At 43.7% G+C, this 22,066-nt stretch overlaps 2 protein-coding genes across 2 annotated transcripts; one reads left to right on the top strand and one right to left on the bottom strand.

The window, feature by feature from the left end:
• Positions 1–17: 17 nt before the first annotated feature.
• On the bottom strand, positions 18–10,381 carry MYCFIDRAFT_173880 (uncharacterized protein; the record flags this gene model as incomplete). The annotated part of the gene is made up of 5 exons (XM_007927317.1): positions 18–887; positions 916–933; positions 965–1,060; positions 1,094–1,191; positions 10,333–10,381. The coding sequence occupies 5 exons, from the start codon at positions 10,379–10,381 to the stop codon at positions 18–20; spliced, it is 1,131 nt and encodes a 376-aa protein (XP_007925508.1).
• A 10,619-nt stretch (positions 10,382–21,000) lies between these two features.
• Positions 21,001–21,924, top strand: MYCFIDRAFT_41482 (uncharacterized protein; the record flags this gene model as incomplete). The annotated part of the gene is made up of 1 exon (XM_007926015.1): positions 21,001–21,924. One exon carries the CDS (start codon positions 21,001–21,003, stop codon positions 21,922–21,924), a length of 924 nt encoding a protein of 307 aa, XP_007924206.1.
• Between the last annotated feature and the right edge of the window lie 142 nt (positions 21,925–22,066).

The following is a 22,066-nucleotide window of genomic DNA, read 5'->3' as shown; positions in this document are numbered from 1 at the left end:
CTGCCTTACGCCGCTACTCACGGGGACAGTGCATATACTGTCGTATACTGCGTCTCCATGCCATCAAGTTTCTCCATATCGTCGAGCACCTCGTGAACGCCTTCGTAGCTCGAACGCCAGCATTTACCGATAATGCTCTCGATACCAGTACTCAGCCTAAGATTAATAGGATAATGTCCAGCGCGATATCTTGCTTCGATCAAATCCTTATGAGTGAATTCGTCAAGTTCGGGAAAGGGAGGGTGCTCATGCCACAAGTGGTAGAGCAATGTTCCCAAAGCGAAGATATCTGTCCGTCGCGAGAACTCGTCGTTACCTGCGTATGGGTGACGCGACTTTGCATTCTCTTGTGTCATTGTTTCCATCTCAATACTGCCATCGGGTCGAAATAATTGCCCTTGGAGATCGCCAACTTTGGCACTCATGTCAGAAGTTACAAACACATTGCGAACATGGAGATCGCAGTGGATAAAATGGTGGTCGTGTAGATAGACCAGACAACAGACAATCTGCTTCCCAATAGTAATCTTCTGGGTATCGGTTAATTTGTCGGGTCCCTCGAGGACGGTGTGTAACATTCCTCGTTCGCAGTATTCAAGTAGCAACCCATCATCGTTTAAGCCCTTAAAGGTCAAAAGATTCTTGTGGGAACCAAGACGAATATAGCGCTCGGCCTCCTTGCGCAGAGTCTGCAAAGCGTCGTGTGTTTTGCGTAGGGGATATTTCAGCACAGTTTGACCGTCCTCCATAAGTCCGACATAATTTTGGGAAGAGGCTGCGAGGTATCTCTTGACGCCAGCAGGTTGCCAATACGTGACCTGATCGATGTGGTCTTGAAGACCTGTATGCGATTCCATGAAAAGGATAGTATTGGAACGATGTGACCTCTAAACGAGATTTACAACAAGACAAGACCGTAGCCAAGAGTTTCCCCTGATGCCCACTAAGCGCTAATTCCCCCCACGTGGAGTAGCATTGTCACTTCTTCTGCCTGAGGCTGGCCTTCAGCGATTGGTGCCTCGCGCCAAGAAGCCAGGGTCTGATTGCGTAAGGATTTTAGCTGATTGAAAGGACACGTGCATTAGCGTGACACCAACCTCATCGGCCGATTTGTGTGTTGTATCCAGCAGGCACCTTGCGCAGTAGGTTTGAATTGGCAGTTGCGCTCCGTGTACGCGGAAGTGGCTCGCGCTAGTGCACTAGCATATGAATAAACTCGGTGCAGTTATCCGTGCGTAAAGGATTAAGTAAATAAAAGTACGAGTAACTATACGAGCTCGTATAGTTACCCGTATACGCTTATATAATCGAAAATACGCTAATTAGACCCTGCGCTAGGCCGTTAATAGTTAAGTAAAGGAGTGTACTAAATCCTTAGCTAAATAGCTTAAACCCTGTCTCCGCCTTCTATTAGATTTAGTCTTTTAGTATAGTAGCTATCTCCTACCGGCTACTATATGCCCCTTATATATATATATAAAGACGGAGAGTCTAGTAAGAGGCAGGTAAAGGTCGCTATGCGGCTACTAGAGGTTATATAGGTCTAGGGGCCTATATATAATTACTCTAAGAGCCGTTATAGAAATAGAGACCTCGGTAGGGAGCTATTATAATTACAACTAAGTCTATACCTCGAGGGAGGTATATATTAGGGCTTCCGAGAACACGTATAGTACTCGGAAGCTTAGACTTGTTAGCAAATACCTCCTAATTAAGGCTTCTTAGTATTATAGCCGTTCCTATTACCCTAAGACCTACCCTACTACCTATTACCGCACTTCTCGACCTAAACTATAGCCTCTCGTAGAGCGATCTATACCCTCGCTTAGGTCCTTCCTTCTATACGCTACTAGCTATAGTCTGCGACTATTATAGTTAACCTGCGCTATATAGTCTAACTATATTACTCGATAGTCTAACAACCTATCGCTTAGTAGCTAATTAGGTCTACGAGGTAAATATACTAATCGTTTCTACGCTAGTCGAAGAGCCTATCCGGTAGCCTATCTAGCAGCCTATCTAGTAGCCTATCTAGCCGCCTATTTCTACGCCTGTTTTTACGCTAATATCTACGCTAATTAAGGAGCCTATTTCTACGCTAAATAGCACTCTAATTAACAGTTAGACCGATAGTCAAACTTTAGTTAATATAGGTCCTTCTTAAGACGACCTTATTGCCGCTACTATTGCTAAAGAACATAGTAATACTCGACTTAATAGTAATAGCTATATCTCGGCGGCTAGTAAGCTTACCCTTGCTAAGGTTAGCGCTACTATAGCCTATAAGCGAGTAACTAGCAAAGTGCGTAACTAGAATGCTAGCTTTAAGTCTATTATTACTGCTACTTAGCTAACTAATAAGCCTCTTATTAGCGATCTAGTAAGGGCTTATCGTGCTATAGTTAAGCGCCGAGTAGTTGCGAGAAGGCCTCTTAACAGAGCTTCCGGAGTTGTCGTAGTAGAGACCCTTTAAGATTAGCTTCTCGATAAGGCTACGGAGATACTGTTTCGACTAGATAAGGTATAGCGCGAGAAGATATTAAATGCGAAGGAATTAAAGGCATTTAATAGTCCTACCGAGAATATACGTAATACTATACTATTAATACTCTCTTAGCGTAGTAGTTAGGCTCCGGCTCCGGCTCTAGTAGTAGCGGCTCTAGTAGCGGCTCTAGCGGCGACTCTAGTAGCATTAAATCTAGCTGCTCTAATAACGCCTACTTAATAAGTAGAAGTTATCGACTTATCGACGCTATCTACGGTCGATAGTAATACCGCTTAGCTTGCTAAGCGCCGTCGTTTAGACTTCGAGACTAAACGGCTCTAGCGTAGATTATAGATATAAGGAGCTATACTAAAGGAGGTACTATCGCCTATGTTTAATACTCTAAGAATACTCGCTAAGGGCCGTAGCTTAAGACGTAGAATTAGCTCGCTATTAGAGTCTTTAAGTGTCTCTATTATTAGCGCCGTTAGCGAGGCGCCGAGTATACTAAGTCCTACTAGCCGTACGAGAGATATAAGCGACTTGTCCGCCGTAATAAGCGCCGTAGTAAGAGACGTTAAGCTAAAGATAGTACGTTAAATTAATGCTGTCTAGTCTAGTATCTAGGCTCTATAAGTAACGATAACCGCTTCGTTGCTATTAAGACCCTTATCTTTATTATAAATAGAGCTTCCTTCTAACGAAATTATAGATAGTTAAACGGACTCGCTAGACTACGATAACGATAGCGACGGCTTCGTAGACCTTAATACTATCGATAAGGACGTATTCTCGTAGATAATTTAATCGATTAGGGTTAGGATTAGGATTAGGGTTAGGGTTAGGGTAAGGGTTAGAGTAAGGATTAGGGTAAGGGTTAAGCTTAGTATATTGCGGTAGTTATGTTCTTATTATCGAGAATGTTGTAATTACTTAGTTAATATCTTCTTTTACGAGTACCTATTCGAAATCGTAGCTTCGTTCGGTACGAGAACGCTAAGACCCTCTATACCTAATAAAATCGTAGAGTCGGAGTTCGAATAGCGAATTTGTATCGACAGCTCTAAGGGACTCGTAAAATAGGGTAGGGGTTGTAGTATATAGCTCGAAGTAACGCGGAAAGCCGAGATTTTATCGCTTAGTAAGCGGGCCTCGACATTCTACGACTCGTTACGTAATAACGTATTACTCGTTTTCGCTCGTTTTTAGACGATAAGACGCGCCGTATACTAAAGAACATAGCGTACGTAAGAGTATATAAGATCGGTAAGGTTATTATCGTATTAAAGTCGTAAAGCATCTCGTATAATATACTACGCGCTAGTACGGGTATACCTATATCTACTACTTTCCTATATCTTCTACCTCTATCTCCTAATTTAATCTTCTCTCGTTATATTAATAACCTTAATCTCGTCCGTCTTATAGTCCGGTACAACCGTCCGACTATATCTAAATAAAGCGCCGCTATCGAACACCTCGTCGCCTATCTAAAAGCCTAATCCGAAGTGCCTACCGTAGCGTAGAAGGTCGTCGTCGCTAGTTAGAGGTATTATAGGTAGGGGGGGCAGATTAGCGAGATATTCGCGCGTACTCGGGGGTTTTATATAGTATAGTCGACTAATCTTGTTCTCGCTACGATAATAGGTAAGGTAATTAGTAAGCAATATAGTAACGATATATATCGCTCCGACCAGCATTAACTCGACTCGGAGCCCGTAGAAGTACTTTATTAACTCGAAGTTATTAACAACCTCTACGAAGCCCTATTCGACTAACTAGCGGATAGTACTTATTTCCTTTATAGCTGTAGCCTCGTTAGTATTACGAAACTCGCTATTTACGGTCTTCTAGCTTCTTATAACCCTATCGGCGACATTATATACTTAATTACTATATAAGAATACCCGCTCTTCGAAGGGTCGATATAGCTATCTAGGCGGCTCGAAATACGACTTCTAAACCTTATTAAACCTACTCTCTAGTATTAACGTTATATCGCCGTAGGAGCCGGGTACCGGACTATATAGTAATATTATGCTATCCGGAAGGACAATGCCTTAGTATTTAAGTCTATAGAAGTGCTTATATCTATTATAGAACAGCCGCTAGTTATAGGTCGGCCTATAGTACTTCCGTAGGGTACTATCGATATATCCGAAGACATACTCTATATCGATTAATCTAGCAACCGTAATAGCTATTCGCTATAGGTAGGCTTTACTTAACCGGTTAAAGTCCTATACTAATCGCTCTTTCTAACGCCTTGCTAGTTAAGTATACGCGGTATTAAATACACGACTAATCTAGCTATTACTACGACTAAATATCTAGCTTAGATTGCGTTAATAACCCGGATTACTAAGCCTTCCGCAAACGATATATAGCACCGTTACTAGATCGTAACGTATGCGCTTAGGCAACTCGATCGACTTAATATCTAGCAACTCGGCTAGCTTAATTACTTACTACTTAGTAAAGCGGAAGTCGCCCTTAAAATTAGCCTTAGGGTATGTCTCTAGCGACTACTGCTTATCTCTTAGATACTCGCGTAGCGGCTTATATAGCCTATTATTACGAGCCTGTCTATGCTAGTATTTACGCTTAGTCTCGCCTTCTCGGCGAATAGCTAGATCTAGTAGATTGTCGGCCTTAGAGGCTAAAACAGCTACAGTTGTTGCTAGTATTCTACTACAGACTGCAATAATATCCTTATTAGTTAAGAAGCCGTTAGAGTCGTATTCTTCTATAGTATAGCATAGCAATTAACGTCTAATCTATAATACTAATTATAGTAAGGTCTACGACCCTAGCTGCCTCTTAGCACCGAGGTTAATTACTAAGCAGCCTACTAAGAAACGCTACTAAATTACCTACGCAAGCTCTTATAAGCCGTTATTTTGGTTATTCACTTTCCGCCGCTAAAACAGCGCTATTCGCGGCTTCTTACATATAGCAACCGGCTAGAAACCTACTACGTAAGGTGCCTAGTGTTCCTAGTATATATACTTCGGGCAATTAGAATATCGGTTTATCGATTAGCCTATAGTAATCCTAGCCGGAGTCTTGTAACTTCCCCCTTCCCTATACTATAGTTATTAAATTTCACTTAATACCTAGACTTAATATAACTAATGTATTCGGAAAGAGACTATCTATAAGAAAGTCGGAAGAAGAAGTGCGGCAGTTGTAGCCTAAGGCATTATGCACGTAATAGACCTACATACCTATATATACTCTCTAAGTCCTAGTATTAAGGATTGGCCTTACATTTGCTATAAACCGTAATAGTTACTAGGATATAGTTGTACGCAAAACCGGAGTCGGCTATTGCAGCTAATCGCTAATAGATATTAGTTCGAGTCGAGTCGCTAAGAGAGGTTAAGCTATAGATAAAGCTCTAGATACTATAGCACTGCTTAAATACGCGTTCTTAAATATAGTATTGCTGCCTAGGAGCGGGCTGTTTAAAGGACCTAGAGGTTAGTTACGTCTTTAGGGATTCTAGCTCTGCTTTACTATATACAGACATCTTTATATAGACTAGGTAGATAGCAGCCTACGATTCTTCCGGACCGCACTTATAGTTACCTACTAGGGTTTGTAGCAAATAAGATAGCTAGGGGTTTAGAGCCTATCTGCCGCTTTTACGGGCTTAAAATAACCGACAATAACGAAAACCTCTTTGTCGGCTTCGAAGTTCTATTCTAATACGAGCGTAGTAGGGAATTTACGGCCTCTAGTAGGGAATTTCTCGTAAAATCGTCCTTCTTTAGCGATAAGCAAGGCTCGGGTGCGCTATCGGTCGGATATAGGAGGTAACTTTAGTAGTTATTACCCCGATATACTTAGGACCTATCTATAGGGGTTAGTATAGATACCTAACTGCTCTCGAGAGTAGTAGATTATCCGTGCGCCTAATGCCTAGCCTAGCTAGCAGGCTTAGGGTATAGCTACCTACTACGTCCGATCGAATAGCGCCCTTAGTAGAGGTTTCTAGCAAATTAAAGAATAGAATTCCGACTCTATCTGCTTATATAGGTTTAAAACAGTCGTTAACTCCGAAAACCTCTCTATTGCATTCGAATTTTCGTTCTAATGCGAGCGTAGTAGGGTATTTAAGGCCTCTAGTAGGATGTTTATAATTAGCTTTTCCTACTTAGGCTAAAAAACAGGGCTTAGGTACGCTATTAATCGGCTATAGTAGGTAGCAATATAACATCCTATTAAGTAGCTCTTAAGATTAACGTCCTATAGATCTAGGACGCCTACGAATTAGAGTATACTATTATATACGTAAGTAGTATAACGCGGAATTGCGTAAGGCGCTTGTTTATAGGCCTAGATTTTAAAATAAGAGATGTGTCGTAACTTAGTAATATAAATTAATATCTAAATAGCTCGTCTTGCTTTGCCGCTTGTTACTAAGGTACATATAGTTATTAAATATTAAATCTATGCATATATTTACTAATTTACTATATTGAATCTAGCTCTATAAATGTAAATATTTAATTAATAATTAACTAGCTATACTACGGATGTCTAATTTAGAGATATTTCTTACTAAAACGCCAAAATTACGTAGCTAGATTATGTAACATACTGTTATAACTCGTTTATCGACTAAGCCTAAAGAGGAATAGTTAATTACGTAGTTAAGCTTCTTTAGAGAGGCAATAGTAAACGGGAACGATGTGATCTAAATAGAACAAAGGCTCAATTCTAATTAGTAAGTATATAACATAAGTTGAACGTATTAGAAGCTAGAGGCATCTCTAGCGTTCCTAAATACATAAGAGACATGCTAGTCTTGGTAGTAAGTGCGTCCGGTGTCTAGACGTCCGTAGTCGTATAGTCGTACGGACGCTTACGTGACTTGTATGTCCGTAGGGGTTCCTATCCGCGGACGCGCACGTAATGTTCCGTGCCCCTTGCTACAGAATCGATCCGTAACACATACTACGTAACATCTATACTACGTAGCGTATTACGTAACTTATTGCGTAACTAAATTACGTAGCAAAGAACGCTTTTTATCGTTAGTAAAGTAACTCTCTCTTTGTTTTATAAATATTGGATATAAGTATGAATATTTATACATTCTGTGAATGTAAATGTAAATTAGTAGAAGGATCTGGATTAGCAGGATAAGGTAACCACCTAGATCGAATATCTCGGCTACGAGCATTAGTTCTACTACCGGCTAGCAAATTTCGCCGAACGTCTCGAGCGGCGGCACGATAATGCTTGGAAAAAGCGTATAGGCTTACACGTCTTACGGCCTAAGGAAACGTATAATGTGATCTGCGATGTTTATACTACTCGTTAGCACGCAGGCTAAGAAGAAAAGGCCTAGCAGGCTACAAAATTAGCTATAACAACCGTATCGTCTTCGACAACGCCTATTAGCGGAACAAGCCAAGCTGAATGCCACTAAGGAGAGATACGAGTTAATTAGGATGCGGAATAGCGCTGTCGCTAACTTTCTTTAGACTTTAAGGCCCTATCGATCTAAGAAAGACGAAGCAGCCCGCTACAATTTGTTATTACGATAGATCATTCGGCAGATCCCGGCAATCGAGCTCGAGTTAAGTTCCCCGATTAATGTTGTTAGTAATCTAGACAGGCGTAGAAGACTTAAGCATAGTCGATTAAAGAACATCGAAGGATAGCATATACAGAAGCATACTAGATTTATAGGGAGCAGAGATGTAGTTTCGGCTAGTAAGACACGCTCGATGGTTTCTTTACCTGCGTGCTAATTACTTAAACGCCGACGTAGCTCGTCTAAGGAATCATTACCGAAACGACTTAAGCGCTGTTACTAAGAACATACCGCTAGTCCTTTAGCAACGATAGCAATTACATCGGGCGCAACGACCTCCTAAGGATTACATATTAGCAATATTTCTACGCATAAGACTTTACGACCGCTTAAGCCCCTACGCCGAAGTGCTAAAATTGCGAATATAGCGAAGGAGGCGATATATAATAGAAAGAAAATGTACTTGTAGGCGGCTACGCGTGCCTACTAAGTGCGAGCGAAGCTTTCGCACTACTAGCTAATAGAATAGCGCCCTCGTTATCGTATTAATCGCATATAAAGACTACATTAATCGAAAAGGCAAGCTATTAGTATCTATAGAGCAACTTAGGCTAAATAGGCTTATTAGTAAGCGTTCTGCTATCTGTATACTCGCTAGAAGCGATCGCGGTTATAAGCGGCAAGCCGCTTATAATCGCGATCTATGCTTATAGCTTAATAGTAGCTAGCCTAAGTAAAGGTAATAGCAAAGCAGGAAGTGATACAACGACAGTATATATTAGAGAAGTACTCTAATTAGGAGATTACACATCGCTACTAAAGTCTTGCTCCTCGTTACTATCTAAGAAGTCCTATAAACCTATTAGAGTAGATAGATCGAGTAAAGCCTACCTAGCTTGCGGACCTCGACCTTCCTATATATTAGAATAATACTGCAATTGGAAGGCAGTAAGGGCTTCCTAACGTTCATACTCGCGTATAGCTTCTTGCTAACGCTATTCATTTTAGACGGCTGCCTAGCGCTTAGCTTCAATCTTAATATACCTATCGCGAAGGCCTTAGTTGAAAGCGGTCACAAAGGTATTAGGCTCTAGCAGCCGCGTAGTCTGTACACGTCGGCGTTAGGGTTGCGCCTTATTATCGATTCTATCGTATATAACCTAGAGGTGTCGACGGCGAATGTCCTAATAGTAGCGATCAAGATTTTCGGTATATAGAAGGATGACTTTGTTCTCTAATAAAGCAACAATTAAATCTGTAATAAGCGGACTACAACTGTACGGATCGGGCTGCTATGTAACTGCATCGTTAGCAGTCTTAATATAAGTCTAGCTACTAGGCTTTAGCTATCTAGCGCTGCGTATATACAGAAAGCAGGACAGTAAGTCGGCAAGAGCAGTTATAAATCGTCCTCCGAGAGGGCCGATTCTGCGCTTGCTATCTATACCGCCCTATGTATTCTACGTCTATACGGTGCTAGCGGTAGGGTCGGCTTGTCTAGCAATAAAGTATAAAGCGGAAAAGTATACAGTAGCAACAGGTCTAGTAGTGCTAGCTTTGAAGCTAAGCTACGCTAGATAAGAAAGCAAGGTATTCGTATCTAGCTAGTGCTACTCTCTAGTATTAGCGCTCTTATAAGCATCCTACTAGTCCTTAGAGATAAGCTTATTGTTCGATACGACTAGAAAGTCGAAGTCCTTAATAACCTCGACGGCTATACGGAATATATCGATAGCGCACTCGGTGCCGTACTAAGCCTCGTTATACTATACAGACTCTTAGTCGCTATACATCGGGGATATAAACTAGCGACCTAGGAGGGGGTAGGCACTTATACGTACAATCCGGTCGATGTCTTCTACTAAGTACTAAGCAAGGTAATAGTCCTTATCGCCTAGCTTAGGATAAAGCGCTATATAGATGTATAACTTAAGCGAGATAGGGAGTACTGCCTGCTCTTTAAAAGGAAATCGTATATTTAGATCTACGCTTAACGGATAGACGCCGTAGACGGCGTCTTTGCTAAACTCTATAGCAAGATCTATAAGGTTATATATCGGGTAATTAGGAGGATACTAATATAGGGTCTCGAGACACTCCTTACGATAAAGAGTAGTATCTCGCTTTAAGCGATAGAGGGCCTCTCTTAGAAACGTTTGCTAAAATATAGATTCAGCTTCCGAGTCGTTAGCAAATATACCGGAGCGATGAAATTGGTAGTAGAATAAGGTAGCTAGACTAATTACCTCCGTAGCGCGTATATTATAGTAATTATAGAGGGCAAGTTCAGTCTTTGCACGACGTATAGCAAGCGCTATCAATTTAGCGTCGTCGGGATCTCGGGGCATAGGAGATAGTAAAGGTCGAGGTAAAGGCGAAGGTAAAGGCGCGTTAGAAGCGCTAGGAACGATAGGCCGATAAGCAGCCTAGAGCTAACGCTAGATTCGTTACTCGTCCTCTTATAGTTGCTAAATAAAGACATTGTTGTCGATTGCAACCTATCGCTTACGCTCGACGTAGGAGCGATAATAGCTACGAGGTAGCTATAGGCCAATTTTAGATAGGTTAAAAACAAATCCAGAGCCTAGGAGGTAGCCTATAGTCTCCCGTTCCCTATCTATTGCTACCTCGACTATAGCTGCTTCCGCTATATCTAGGTCTATATCGTTAGAGGTAGGCAGACTATTATTTTCATTAGACTGCTAATATGCGTTCGATAGTAGGTAACTGCTTTGCCGAGGAGTAATACTAACTATATATAGGATAGCATCCGAGAAGCCGCTAAAGTCGAACATGCGAGAGCTACCTACTAGTATAGTAGGCGGCGAAGGGAGAACTTAGTTGCGACGACGCTCTTCGTCTATTGCTCGCATCTTAGGTATAGCACCTTTAGTAAGCTCCTTTGTAAGCTAATTATAGTTAAACCCTCCCTCAATTATTAAGCTACGAAATTCCTTAATACGAGAAAAGGCAATATATATAAGTCTAGAGGAGAATTCAGGTCTAATCTTAACGACAGCCTTATTAAGAGTTATACCCTAAGCCTTATACACTATAAGAGCATAGGAGACTATAAGGGGGAACTATAGACGCTAGTCGCTTTCGCTACTATCGATAGCACGTTAAACCCGGAAGATCGGAAGAACCTTACGATTATAGACTCTAAAGAGCTCTAGAGCGTTATCCTTAAGGCTAGTAAAGGCTACGAGGAGGCAAAGAGGCGGCTCTTCGCGAAGATTCTTTCCTACTGCGTCCCGCGCCTAAACGATGTCGTAAAGGATACCTTATCGGCTATTAACGAGGCCAAATTTAGTCTAAAGGTTAGCTAGAAGTATAACCTTGCATCTAATGCTAATCTTTAGCTAGTTCTTAAGATTGTAGGCGTTCTTAGAGCTTACCGTCGCAATATCTAGACGGTTATAAGACGCTAATACTAGAAGCATAGGATTACTAATATCTCGTAGGCGTTAATAATTAAGCTCGTTTACATCGGCATTTGTGAAGTATAGACGAGTAGCGTCGTCGAAGGAGCTAACCTCTAGTATATCGAGATTAGATATAGAGCGTCGCATCAAAGTTTGCTAGTAGTCTTTACGAAAACGGCTAAGACGAAGTGCTATAAGTATATCGCGGAAAGCAACCTAGTCCGCATTATCTCCCTCTTGTCGCATATTAGCCTTAAGTACTAACGTCTGCGTAAAGGCATAGTATATAGCCTGCCCGGAGATGTTCTTAAGACCCTTCGGGCGGCTCTAGAATAGTAGCTAAGCGAAGACAGGAGCTAACTAGCAGAAATTACCGAAGATAATAATACTTATACTACTAAAAGGAAGGTCCTAGTTAGGGGTAAACACCTAGCGGAGTCGAACATCCAAGAAATATAGTAGTTTAAGTCCAATTATAGACTTCTCGTCGATAATAATATACTACACATTACGAAGCTAGTTCTATATATATATAAGGCGTGCTCCTTATAGCTCATTAATTGCACCTCGTATAGGCAGCTTGAATATAGAGTGTAGCGTTAAGCTATCGATATTAGAAGCGGCAGTTCCTATAGGGGCTGCTCGTATAATAGGATTGCCTAGATAATAAGCGGCCTTTGCATTGCTCTAGAGTCGAGCGTATAGCATCTAAATAAGGAATAATTTTCCGGTCCCGCCTACTCTATTAACATTAAGAAGCAGCTGTGCTAGCGTTATATTAACGAGGCGTTCTCGGTAATCTAGAAGGTGCTAGAAATAGTCTACAATTAGGTCAAAGCCTTAGCGTTAGTATCGATTAAGGCGGTCGAATTAACTAGTAGATTGCGACTACACTTCTATATCTACCGCGCTATAGTCGCGCTTCTTTGCTTGCTACTAGTCTTTAGATATATCGTAGAGATCTAGATAGGTATCGAGGTACTTGCTAATACGAGGCTCCTAAAAGGCACCCCTATTAATATTACGATCGCCTAGGTTATTCGGATCCTCGTCCTAAACACCTAGGTTTAGTAATAGTCTATATAGTGCATTAAAGTTAGCGGGCTCGCTAAGGTTCTAAAGCTCTAGGTCGATAAACGGATCGCTATCGTCTCGATCGATGTCCTATAAGTAGTTATTAGGATGCAAAGAGTAACTATCTAGGTCGACGTAGTTTTGTCGATAGTGCTACAATGCCGCCGCCTAAGATATAAACTCGATATCAGGTTTATCCGGAAAGGAGTAGGGCGAGGTCTCGGTATACTAAGGCAGCTCGCGGAATAGGTAATAAATCCAGATCTTTATGCGCTAATAGTGAATGTAAGTAGGCTTAGTTAGATTAGACGAATATCGCGGGAAGTAGTTTAGTAGTCTGCGATCGCGGTCGACATTCCTAAGCTTCCGAGGCTATCTACGGACCTATAGGTTCTATTCTGTTAAGTACGTAAAGAGGCTCTCCTGCTCTACGATATTAGGACGCTACATATACTTCTAGAGGGAAGTGCGGGTAGGTGCTCGAGCATTCGTTTAGGTCTAGTTGTCTGCTTCGCCTTAACTAGCGCCGGTAGCATCGCCGATCGCCTGTTCTTCTGCTTCTTCTTCTTCTTTATTACTAATCTAAACTGGAGCGGTTTGCTCTGTCTATAGTCGACAATCTAAGTTAATTATAGTGCGGCTGCCTTTCTATAGAGGGAGATGTAAGTTAAGGTAAGCAACCTACTAAGCTAGCTAGTTACGCTCTATAATTAAGATGTTCAAGAGCTTAGCTACTATAGACAGTAGAGGCTTATCGTAGTTGATAAGAGGTAGTAGGCCTTTTATAATGTTATCGTATAATTAGCTTTTTACCTTAGTCTTGCTACAGTACTTAAGAATATACTGCATTATAGCATAAAGGGTAGTATAAGGTATAATGTCGCAATTAGCCCGCTAAGCTATAGACATTAATCGGTTGAAGTAGTTAAGGAATGAATTATTGCAGGCGGCGGTAAAACTAAGGTAGTAGTTGTTATACTCGTAGTTAATATCGGTAGTATCTCGATGCTTCCTTAGAAAGTAGAATCGATACGTTAACTCTCTATTTAGATCATCCTTCCGCTTCGCTTAACAGTAGTCGCTATAGATATAGCGCTATACTCGGTTGATAATGTCCGCTAGGTCTTCTTACGTATTTATCAATTCCCTAGTACTATACTAGATTGTAGCCCCTTGTCTAAGATTACGGCCTAGCTTAGGATTAAGGGCAGTAATATATATGCCTTATTGCTACGCAAACAACCGACGGCTATCCGGTATAGATACTTCGTAATTTGGTACGTCGTACTAAAGGAAGAAGTAGACATAACAGCTTCCGCGGTTCTGCTATTTAAATCGATACTAGTAGTCCGTTACGTTGAACTTTAGCTTTATTACTTTCTCGAGCAGATGCTAGAAACGGCGGACGATGTATACATTCGCAATGTGTAGATACTTCCGAAGATTCTCGCGTGCTATCTTTATACGCTTAATTAGTCTAAGCTGCTTCTATTGATTGTATCTAGGCATTAGTTATATAAGGGAATCCTACTAAAGATTAGCAGCGCTAATAGTGCAAAACAACTAAGGCTTACTAAGAGCGCGTACGTATACCTCTAGGTTAATACGACGACCGTTCTAATACGGACGAGTACTACGGATCTGTCTACTAACCTTAACAATCGAGTTTACTAGCTTCTAAGCCTCCTTGTCGTTTAGATCTATAGCTAAGGCAGCCTCGAGTGTGTCTACTATAACTTCTGTACTATCTTTCTAGAAACGGTTAGCAAAGAAGGCAGCAGCATTAAGTACCTAATAGCGCATACTCTTGTTAAAGACGAAGTACGGCTACCGCTTATAACTAGCGAAGCGGTTATCGTAGTACCGTATATAGTAATCGATAGTATTACTATAGGATATAGTGCGAGGTCGCGGCTAGTTAGGATTACCCTTACCCTAGGGAAGCAATACTAGAAAAGCTATAGCTATAAGGGGATATAAGCGATCAAGCTTATTAATAGGGATCTTAGAATAATTAGGCTAAGTAATATATAACAACTATAGAGGTTGCTACGGACCTACTCGCCTAGCCGCTTTATTATATCGATGTCGAAGGCGATCTCGTAGCTGTTCTATAGCATAGTGTTTAGGATAGAGGTTAGGTATAGCGGTATACTCGTGTCTAAGATCCTCGTCTATATCCGGCATACCTGCACCCTATATAGGACCCTAGTCGATACGCTAAGCAATTTCTAGTATGCGGATGCGAGCTAGTAGAGCTAGTTAAGTATAGACATAATCTATGTAATTGTCGCGAGCGCAAATGCTACTATAATTAAACTGCTAAATTGGAACCAATTCTAGGCCGTACTGTCCCCTAATATAGGAGAACTAGTCGCGAGTACTAATATAGTCGCTAACAATACAGTATCGCTACTTACGACCCTAATTGGCGTCTAGAGTGCCTATTTTACAGTAGTAGCACTCCGTCTTGCTACGTGCCTTATTAGGCCGCGGATAATAGCAGCCCTAATATATAAAGTACTTCGGAGCAGGCCGAGGTAGCACATAGCCGTCGTAGGCGTATAATACAGTCTCTACGTACTCTGCAGATTCTAGCTAGGCCTTAATAGTGTCGTCTTTAGGCAACTAAGATAGTGCTGCTTAATTAATATCGATCTTACGATAGTATCGATTATTAGCTTTAAGCTAGTTAAGTGCGTTTAGGACCTTAGAGCGCCGAATACGGAAATCTTGTCGGAATTGACGTCGCTTGCGGTATTCATCCTTATTAGGAATAGGACCTCCTACCTCCGTTTGTAATTGCGGCTGCTCGGACTGTTTTAGGCGAAGAACTACGAGATCGAGCTCCCTAGGGATTCGAGGAAGCTTATAGTATACGGTAACAACATCCTTTAGGAAATTGTAGATATAACTACGATACTGCTACTGCTGCCTACGTATACAGAAGACGGACATCTAAATATAAATACGGGCAATAAGAAGCTCCTCGGCGGTAGTTAAGCTAGTAAGCTCTAGAGGGATGCGACTAGGATCTATATTGTTACCGTCCGAGAAGAGGAATAGGTCGCTAGCCTCGATATCCCTATCTCGATTAATATACCGACTATAGATACTATTGTTCCGAGTGAGATACATACTAAACTAGCGCTCTAAGTATCGATTGCAAGTGTCGAGCGCGTCGTTATCGATAGCATAACAGAAGTTATATATAAGCTTTTTATTATCTACGCCTAGGGCATTAGTAACTACTTGCTAGTCTACTAGAACGAGTATAGGTTCGGTATGGTTCTCGAAGCGTGTACGGCGATCTTAGCGCACTCTTTAGTCGCGAGACATTGTGTCTCTTCGCTACGGCTACTAAGAAGACTATACCTAAGATAAAGAGGTATAGCGCGGCGTACTATTAGCGAGAGAATAGTCGGAGGGCGTACGAGAGGGCTTAAAACTAGGATCGGTACCGAGTATATCTTATGCACCTAAGCCTTAGTCTCCTAGTACTAAGCTTACGTTCTATTAAGGAAAGTGTTGTCTGTAGGCGTTACGTAGCTCCGGAAGTAGATAGCGTTAAAAGCTAAACCGATTGCTATTATAGTTTCTATTAATACACTACTTGTTCTTAGTAAGCGGGTCCTCGTTAAGGAGATAAGAATAGCACTAGAAGCATTAATCCTCTAGGCTACTACTCTAGTCGTCCTAAGGGCGTAGAATGCTACACTCGATATATATAAACTATAAGCGACTCCTAACTTGTATATCCTGCTCTACTAAAGATTAACGAGTAGACCGCGCTATAGTACGAGACTGCCGGCTAGCGACTATTGCTGCGTACTATACAATAGATGTATCTAGACTAGGCTAACTTAAAGGATAATAGGGGCGAGGCGGAGGTGCTATAGTTCTAGTTAGACCTGCAATAGCTAGACCTAGGGTAATTAGAGTAAGGCTAGTAGCAGGAGTAAGCGAACGAGTAGGCCTAGAAGGCGTATTATCCGTAGGAGCGCGACGCTTAGTAGTCTTCTTAATCTCCTAATTGCCCGATGTATTTAGGCTAACGACTATGTCTCGGCACGTAGCGCATCGCTATATAGGAGGGCCGCCTTTGTTCCTAAAGTTGAGAAATTAGATAGTATCCTTAACCTCTAAGTAGCGATTACATTTTATAGTAGCTAGCTATACTCGGTTTGTTAGAAACGGCGGGACAGGAAGAGATTAGTACGTAGAGGCAGAGGATAGCGGAGGCTAGTATCTAGGCGGGATTATACTAGATAATAGTAGAGGCTGCTATCTACTAGGCGGCGGCGGCGGCGTCTTACTAAAGCTACCGAGTCGCATAGCTATCGTCTTCTAATCTAGCTTAGTATATAGAGCGTAGAGCGTAGAGCGTATAGAACGTAGAAGGCGTAAGGCGAAAGGCTAAAGGCTAAAGGCGGAGTTGCGAAAGGCGAGGAAGGCGGAGTGCGAGGAAGGCGGAATACGAGGAAAGCGGAGTACGAGGAAAGCGGAGTACGAGGAAAGCGGAGTTGCGAAAGGCAAGGAGTCGTCCGTTTGCTTCTAGAAGCTATAGCGCGGTAAGTTACGGCTTCTTGTATATAAATGTACGGACTATAGTAAACTACTATACGTATCCGCTTACTATATACCTAATCGTATCTTTGTAAGCGCCTTAGTATCTGCATCTATTTGCTAACGTTAGCGTTCCGGATAGGTTAAGCACTCGCTAAGGCTCGACTAAACCGCCCTCTACTATAGTACCCTCTTCTTACTAACGTTAGCGTTCCGGACAGGTTAAGTACTCGCTAAGGCTCGACTAAACCGCCCTCTACTATAGTACCCTCTTCTTACTAATGTTAGCGTTCCGGACAGGTTAAGTACTCGCTAAGGCTCGACTAAACCGCCCTCTACTATAGTACCCTCTTCTTGCTAACGTTAGCGTTCCGGACGGGTTAAGCACTCGCTAAGGCTCGACTAAACCGCCCTCTACTATAGTACCCTCTTCTTGCTAACGTTGGCGTTCCGGACAGGTTAAGCACTCGCTAAGGCTCGACTAAACCGCCCTCTACTATAGTACCCTCTTCTTGCTAACGTTAGCGTTCCGGACGGGTTAAGCACTCGCTAAGGCTCGACTAAACCGCCCTCTACTGTAATACCGTTCTTGCTCGCCCGGCACGTACAGGTCTTGCCTTAGTAAAGGGTGTCTTAAGCGCAAGGCCTTTATAGATTACGGGAGCGTAGAGGGAGTAGGGGGGCTAAAAGCTGCGATACTGTTCTAGGAGCAGTAGCTAGTCTCTCCGTCGTTATCGTATTAATCACTTTTGCTAGCGTGTTTTTGCTAGAAGTGCGCTTAATCGACTTAACTTAGCTTCGGAGATAGCGAGTTTAGGTAGCAGTTTAGTTAGCAGTTTAGGTAGCAATTTAAGTAGCAGTTTGATGCAGAGCAATCTTAATGTCGATACTAACTTAAGTTAATATTAATAATATAGCTGCTAGACGGGGAATTAAATACTTAACTAAACCTTACCCCTCTGCCTTCCCCTTCTAACTAAGCTATTACTATCTAAGCTGTCCTAGGTAGTAGCAATAAGGGTATACAATAACACTGCAATTTACGACCTTTAACTAATAATAATCGACTAAGACGAAGCGTCGCCTAGCTGTAACTAGGTAAGGAGTTATAGTAATCCTTTACGCCGAGTTATTAAGTTACGTAGGGAACCTAAGGGATTTAGGCTATTTAATAGTCTTTTCTAAGGCAGCTAGCAGCCTAATAAACTAGTAGAGGTAACTGCCTATTATCTAAACCTAAAGAAATCAGTTCTCCGGGATAGGTTTTCTATAGCGGCGTTTCTTCGGAAGCGTATAAGGTCGAAGTCTAGTAGGCATATTTACTTAGTTAATTCGTAACGTGTCTTAAAGGGTCAAAAGCTCGAGGTCTATATCGTATCCGTAAGAGTAACTCCGGGTGTTGCCCGTCTACAGTTTTTTGCCTTTTAGTATTCTCCGTTTTTTTTTGACTAAGTCCTTTATGTCTCTAGGTCCTTAATTACTTATCCTTGCCCTTCCTTTATCTATTAAAGGCCGCTATAGATTGTAGTTTATTTTGCTATAGGAGGCCGCTATAGGTTGCTTGCGGAAGAGGTAGGGTACGGTTAGCGGAGGTGTAGTTAGCGGAGGTGCGGTTAGCGGAGGTATAGTTAGCGGAGGTGCGGTTAGCGGAGGTACGGTTAGCGGAGGTACGGTTAGCGGAGGTTACGGTACGCGTTTTGCTATTAGCGCATCGTAGCATTGTCGCATTGTATAGAGGGTAGGCGTAGTAGTAGCGCATTGTTATTGTCGCGCTTTAAAGGAAGTGACGTAGAAGAAAGGCACGTAATAAGAGTGTACGGTTCTCTTGTAGAATTCAGCCAATAGAAGCCCAATCACCCGCCATCCTCGCTGTCCTGCGCCGTCGCCGTGTGTGCAGGCCCATCACCGTCACCACCACCCACCTCTGCTCCCCGTACCCGCCGCTGGACAGCAGAGTCCAGACAGCAGACTGCTCGCGTCCCGGCGCAGCCCCAGCGTGCGCTACTGCTAGCGTGTGCATGATCACTTCGCTCTGAAGCATAATGTGCACTCGACCAGGATGGCATGTGCCTCACATCAGCATTTCCACTCATCAGCTGTGATCCACGCGGCACGGGTCGCCTCGTACGCAGAGCACGCACAGCAGAGCAGACACGCCCAGAGAGGCACAGTCTGAACAGCCTAGCCACCACGCTGCTCGCCCAATCTGTGCGTCGGCCTCGGCGGCAACACTGCGCTGAGCGCTGAGGCACACATCCGCCTGAGTCTGGCGAGCTCCAAGCGCCTCCACACACTCCCTCGATGACTAAACTTCATTCAACGTTCTACCCTTGTCAGCGACGAACCCAAATCCTGCACCACGGAAGTACGACCCGGGCCGGTCTCGCGCAAAACAAGCATCAAGCCTCCTCCATCAACCTGCCTATGGCCCTGTGCTGCACGAGACGCTTTTCGGACCTGCCACCCCGTCGTGCTCTTGAGTCAGTGATTTTGTTGACCCCGACAGTGTGGTACACTGCTGGGACGGCACGGTGCCGCCGACGTATTAAATGTCTCGGACGCCGCCTCCAGTGGTATTACCATCGCGTCTATCGCGCCCGACGAAACACGATGTACGATGCTGTGGATATATCAGAAACGCTGCGTGATTTGAACTCGATAATAATGCAAGACGGAGACGTAGAGGCAGCCAATTTACCTTTTCGTTCCTGTTCCGGGGTCTCGCGCAGGATGACATAAAAGGGTCGGTGACTCGCTACCGCGTTGCTGGGATGAGAAAACCAGCCGCATCATGCGATCGAGATGATGATGGCCATTAGAGGCCTTCAAGCCGCATGCAGAACCAACATGTTGGAAGATGAAGGAGATGTTGACCGCTCAGGAGATGGTGCTCGGCTTACATTCATAACGCCGAGCTGGCTCGAGAGCATAATGCTGATGTTTGTGAATGAACTTTGTAGTGTGCGCCAAGCCAGCACAGGCCAAGAGTCCAGGAATCCTCCCTTACTACATAGATAGCACATGCGCGAGATGGTGCACTGTAGAGCATTCTCAAGAAGTGCTATGGTCCTTGAGTGCGGGAGGCCGAGGCCTGAGAGCTAACATCGTGCCGCGTGCGGGTGAATGTGATCGCCGATACTGGATTTTCAGAAAGAGCCCGAGCCAGACCGGAGTGTGACAGCTTGCGAAAGCTGTAGTAGTCCAGTAATATATAGCCGGAACCAGGAATCATCAAGCAGCTCAATAGTCATTAGGCGCTTCCCGCGGCTGTGACCTTATGAAGATCCGCCGCGTCGGCAGCCACACTTTAGATGTGGGTCATTTTCCTGCTGTGATTCGAAGTCTGCATTTGTTACACAGCCTCGCTAGAGCGAACGACCATGTCGTCGGGCCACAGCCGTCAAGGGACAGGCGAGATTAGTGCAGTTCGAGAGAGCTCCTCGAGGAGAAGCTCGGAGTTTTCCGTCAAATTAGGCGACATAGCCGAATTCGAGAAGTACGTAGAGCGACGTCCGCTCAGGTCGTTGGTGCCATTTCGATATAACAAAATGACGGGGGCGATGGTAGCATACAGGGTGTGGCCAACTCCGACAACAACTGAAGGTTGTGCCGACCCTCAGTTCGAAGTTCGCTTACTTAAATACTTGATTCGTCCTTCGCAGAGTTCGCAAGGCTTCAACAGGCCTAGACGAGAGCTACGTGAATCGTGTGGCCCGAATTTGACAAGGGAGTCGCCCTGTATGTAGCCTGTAGGCGAAGCATGACGAGGAGATGTTGTGAAAGTGTGTTTTCCTCAGGTGTCAACTGAAAATGCCAAGACCCTCTCCCGCGGCCAATGGCTGCTGTCACTCTCGTAAGATGTTCATCCATCACGACCAACACCAACTCCCACCCTCTCAACAATGCCGCCCAATCCCTCCATCCGCATATTTGCGGTACCGCCAAGGTTCCTCTGCCCATCAGTGCCTCGCCAATTTGTGCGCACAATACGGTCAATAGCACCTCCGAAGAAGCTGCACAAGTTCAATCATGGCAAGGATCTACCAGTATTACGAGCCACCCAAAAGGCTGCATTTCTGCGGAAAGAACACAACATGCCACTACGGACAGGCGCTATTGCTATCAAGAAGGGCATGACGGGTATTTACGATCCGACAACAGCAAAACGAGAAGCATGTACAGTGCTTCAGCTGGATAGATGTCAAGTGGTCAGCCACAAACGACGCGATGTACATGGGTACTGGGCAGTGCAGGTTGGTTTCGGCACGAGAGAGGCTCGCAATGTCACGCGGCCGGAAAGAGGGCATTTCGCTGCGCAAGGTGTGCCTCTCAAAAGCGAGGTTGCTGAATTTCGAGTCAAGAATGAAGAAGGCCTGCCAAAGGTTGGCAGCATCATCACAGCAGACCTCTTTCAGCCAGGACAACATGTTGACGCGAGAGGTGTCACTCGCGGAATGGGGTTTGCAGGAGGCATGAAGCGATGGGGATTTTCTGGTCAGCCAGCATCTCATGGTACCTCTTTGACTCATCGAGCCATGGGTTCAGCTGGTGCTTCCCAAGGCAGCGGGTCACGTGTGCTTCCGGGCAAGAAGATGGCAGGTCGAATGGGACACAAAAATCACACAGTGAAAAATCTGAGGGTCATGAAAGTCGATGCAGAGAACGGAATCGTTGTGGTGAACGGAGCTGTTCCCGGACCGCGCAATTCCATCGTGAGAATCCAAGACGCCATCAAGAAACCATGGCCAAATGTCTCGCCCGATATGGGCATTGTTCCATTCGTCAGGGAAGGCCCGACTCCGAAACCACTCCCAGAAGATCTTTGAAGAGCCAGGTATAACGAACTTGGATCTTACCTGACTCATGTTCAAGCGCCACGCTTCAACTTCATGCACACTTGGTACGAAGAACATGGGCTGTACAGAAGGGCAGCCGTACGTCCACCTACGCCCTCTTTCAAAGTTCCGG

The sequence above is a fragment of the Pseudocercospora fijiensis genome (assembly GCF_000340215.1).
Source record: "Pseudocercospora fijiensis CIRAD86 unplaced genomic scaffold MYCFIscaffold_3, whole genome shotgun sequence".
In the NCBI taxonomy this organism is placed as follows: domain Eukaryota; kingdom Fungi; phylum Ascomycota; class Dothideomycetes; order Mycosphaerellales; family Mycosphaerellaceae; genus Pseudocercospora; species Pseudocercospora fijiensis.
This window is presented reverse-complemented; position numbering and strand designations above follow the sequence as displayed.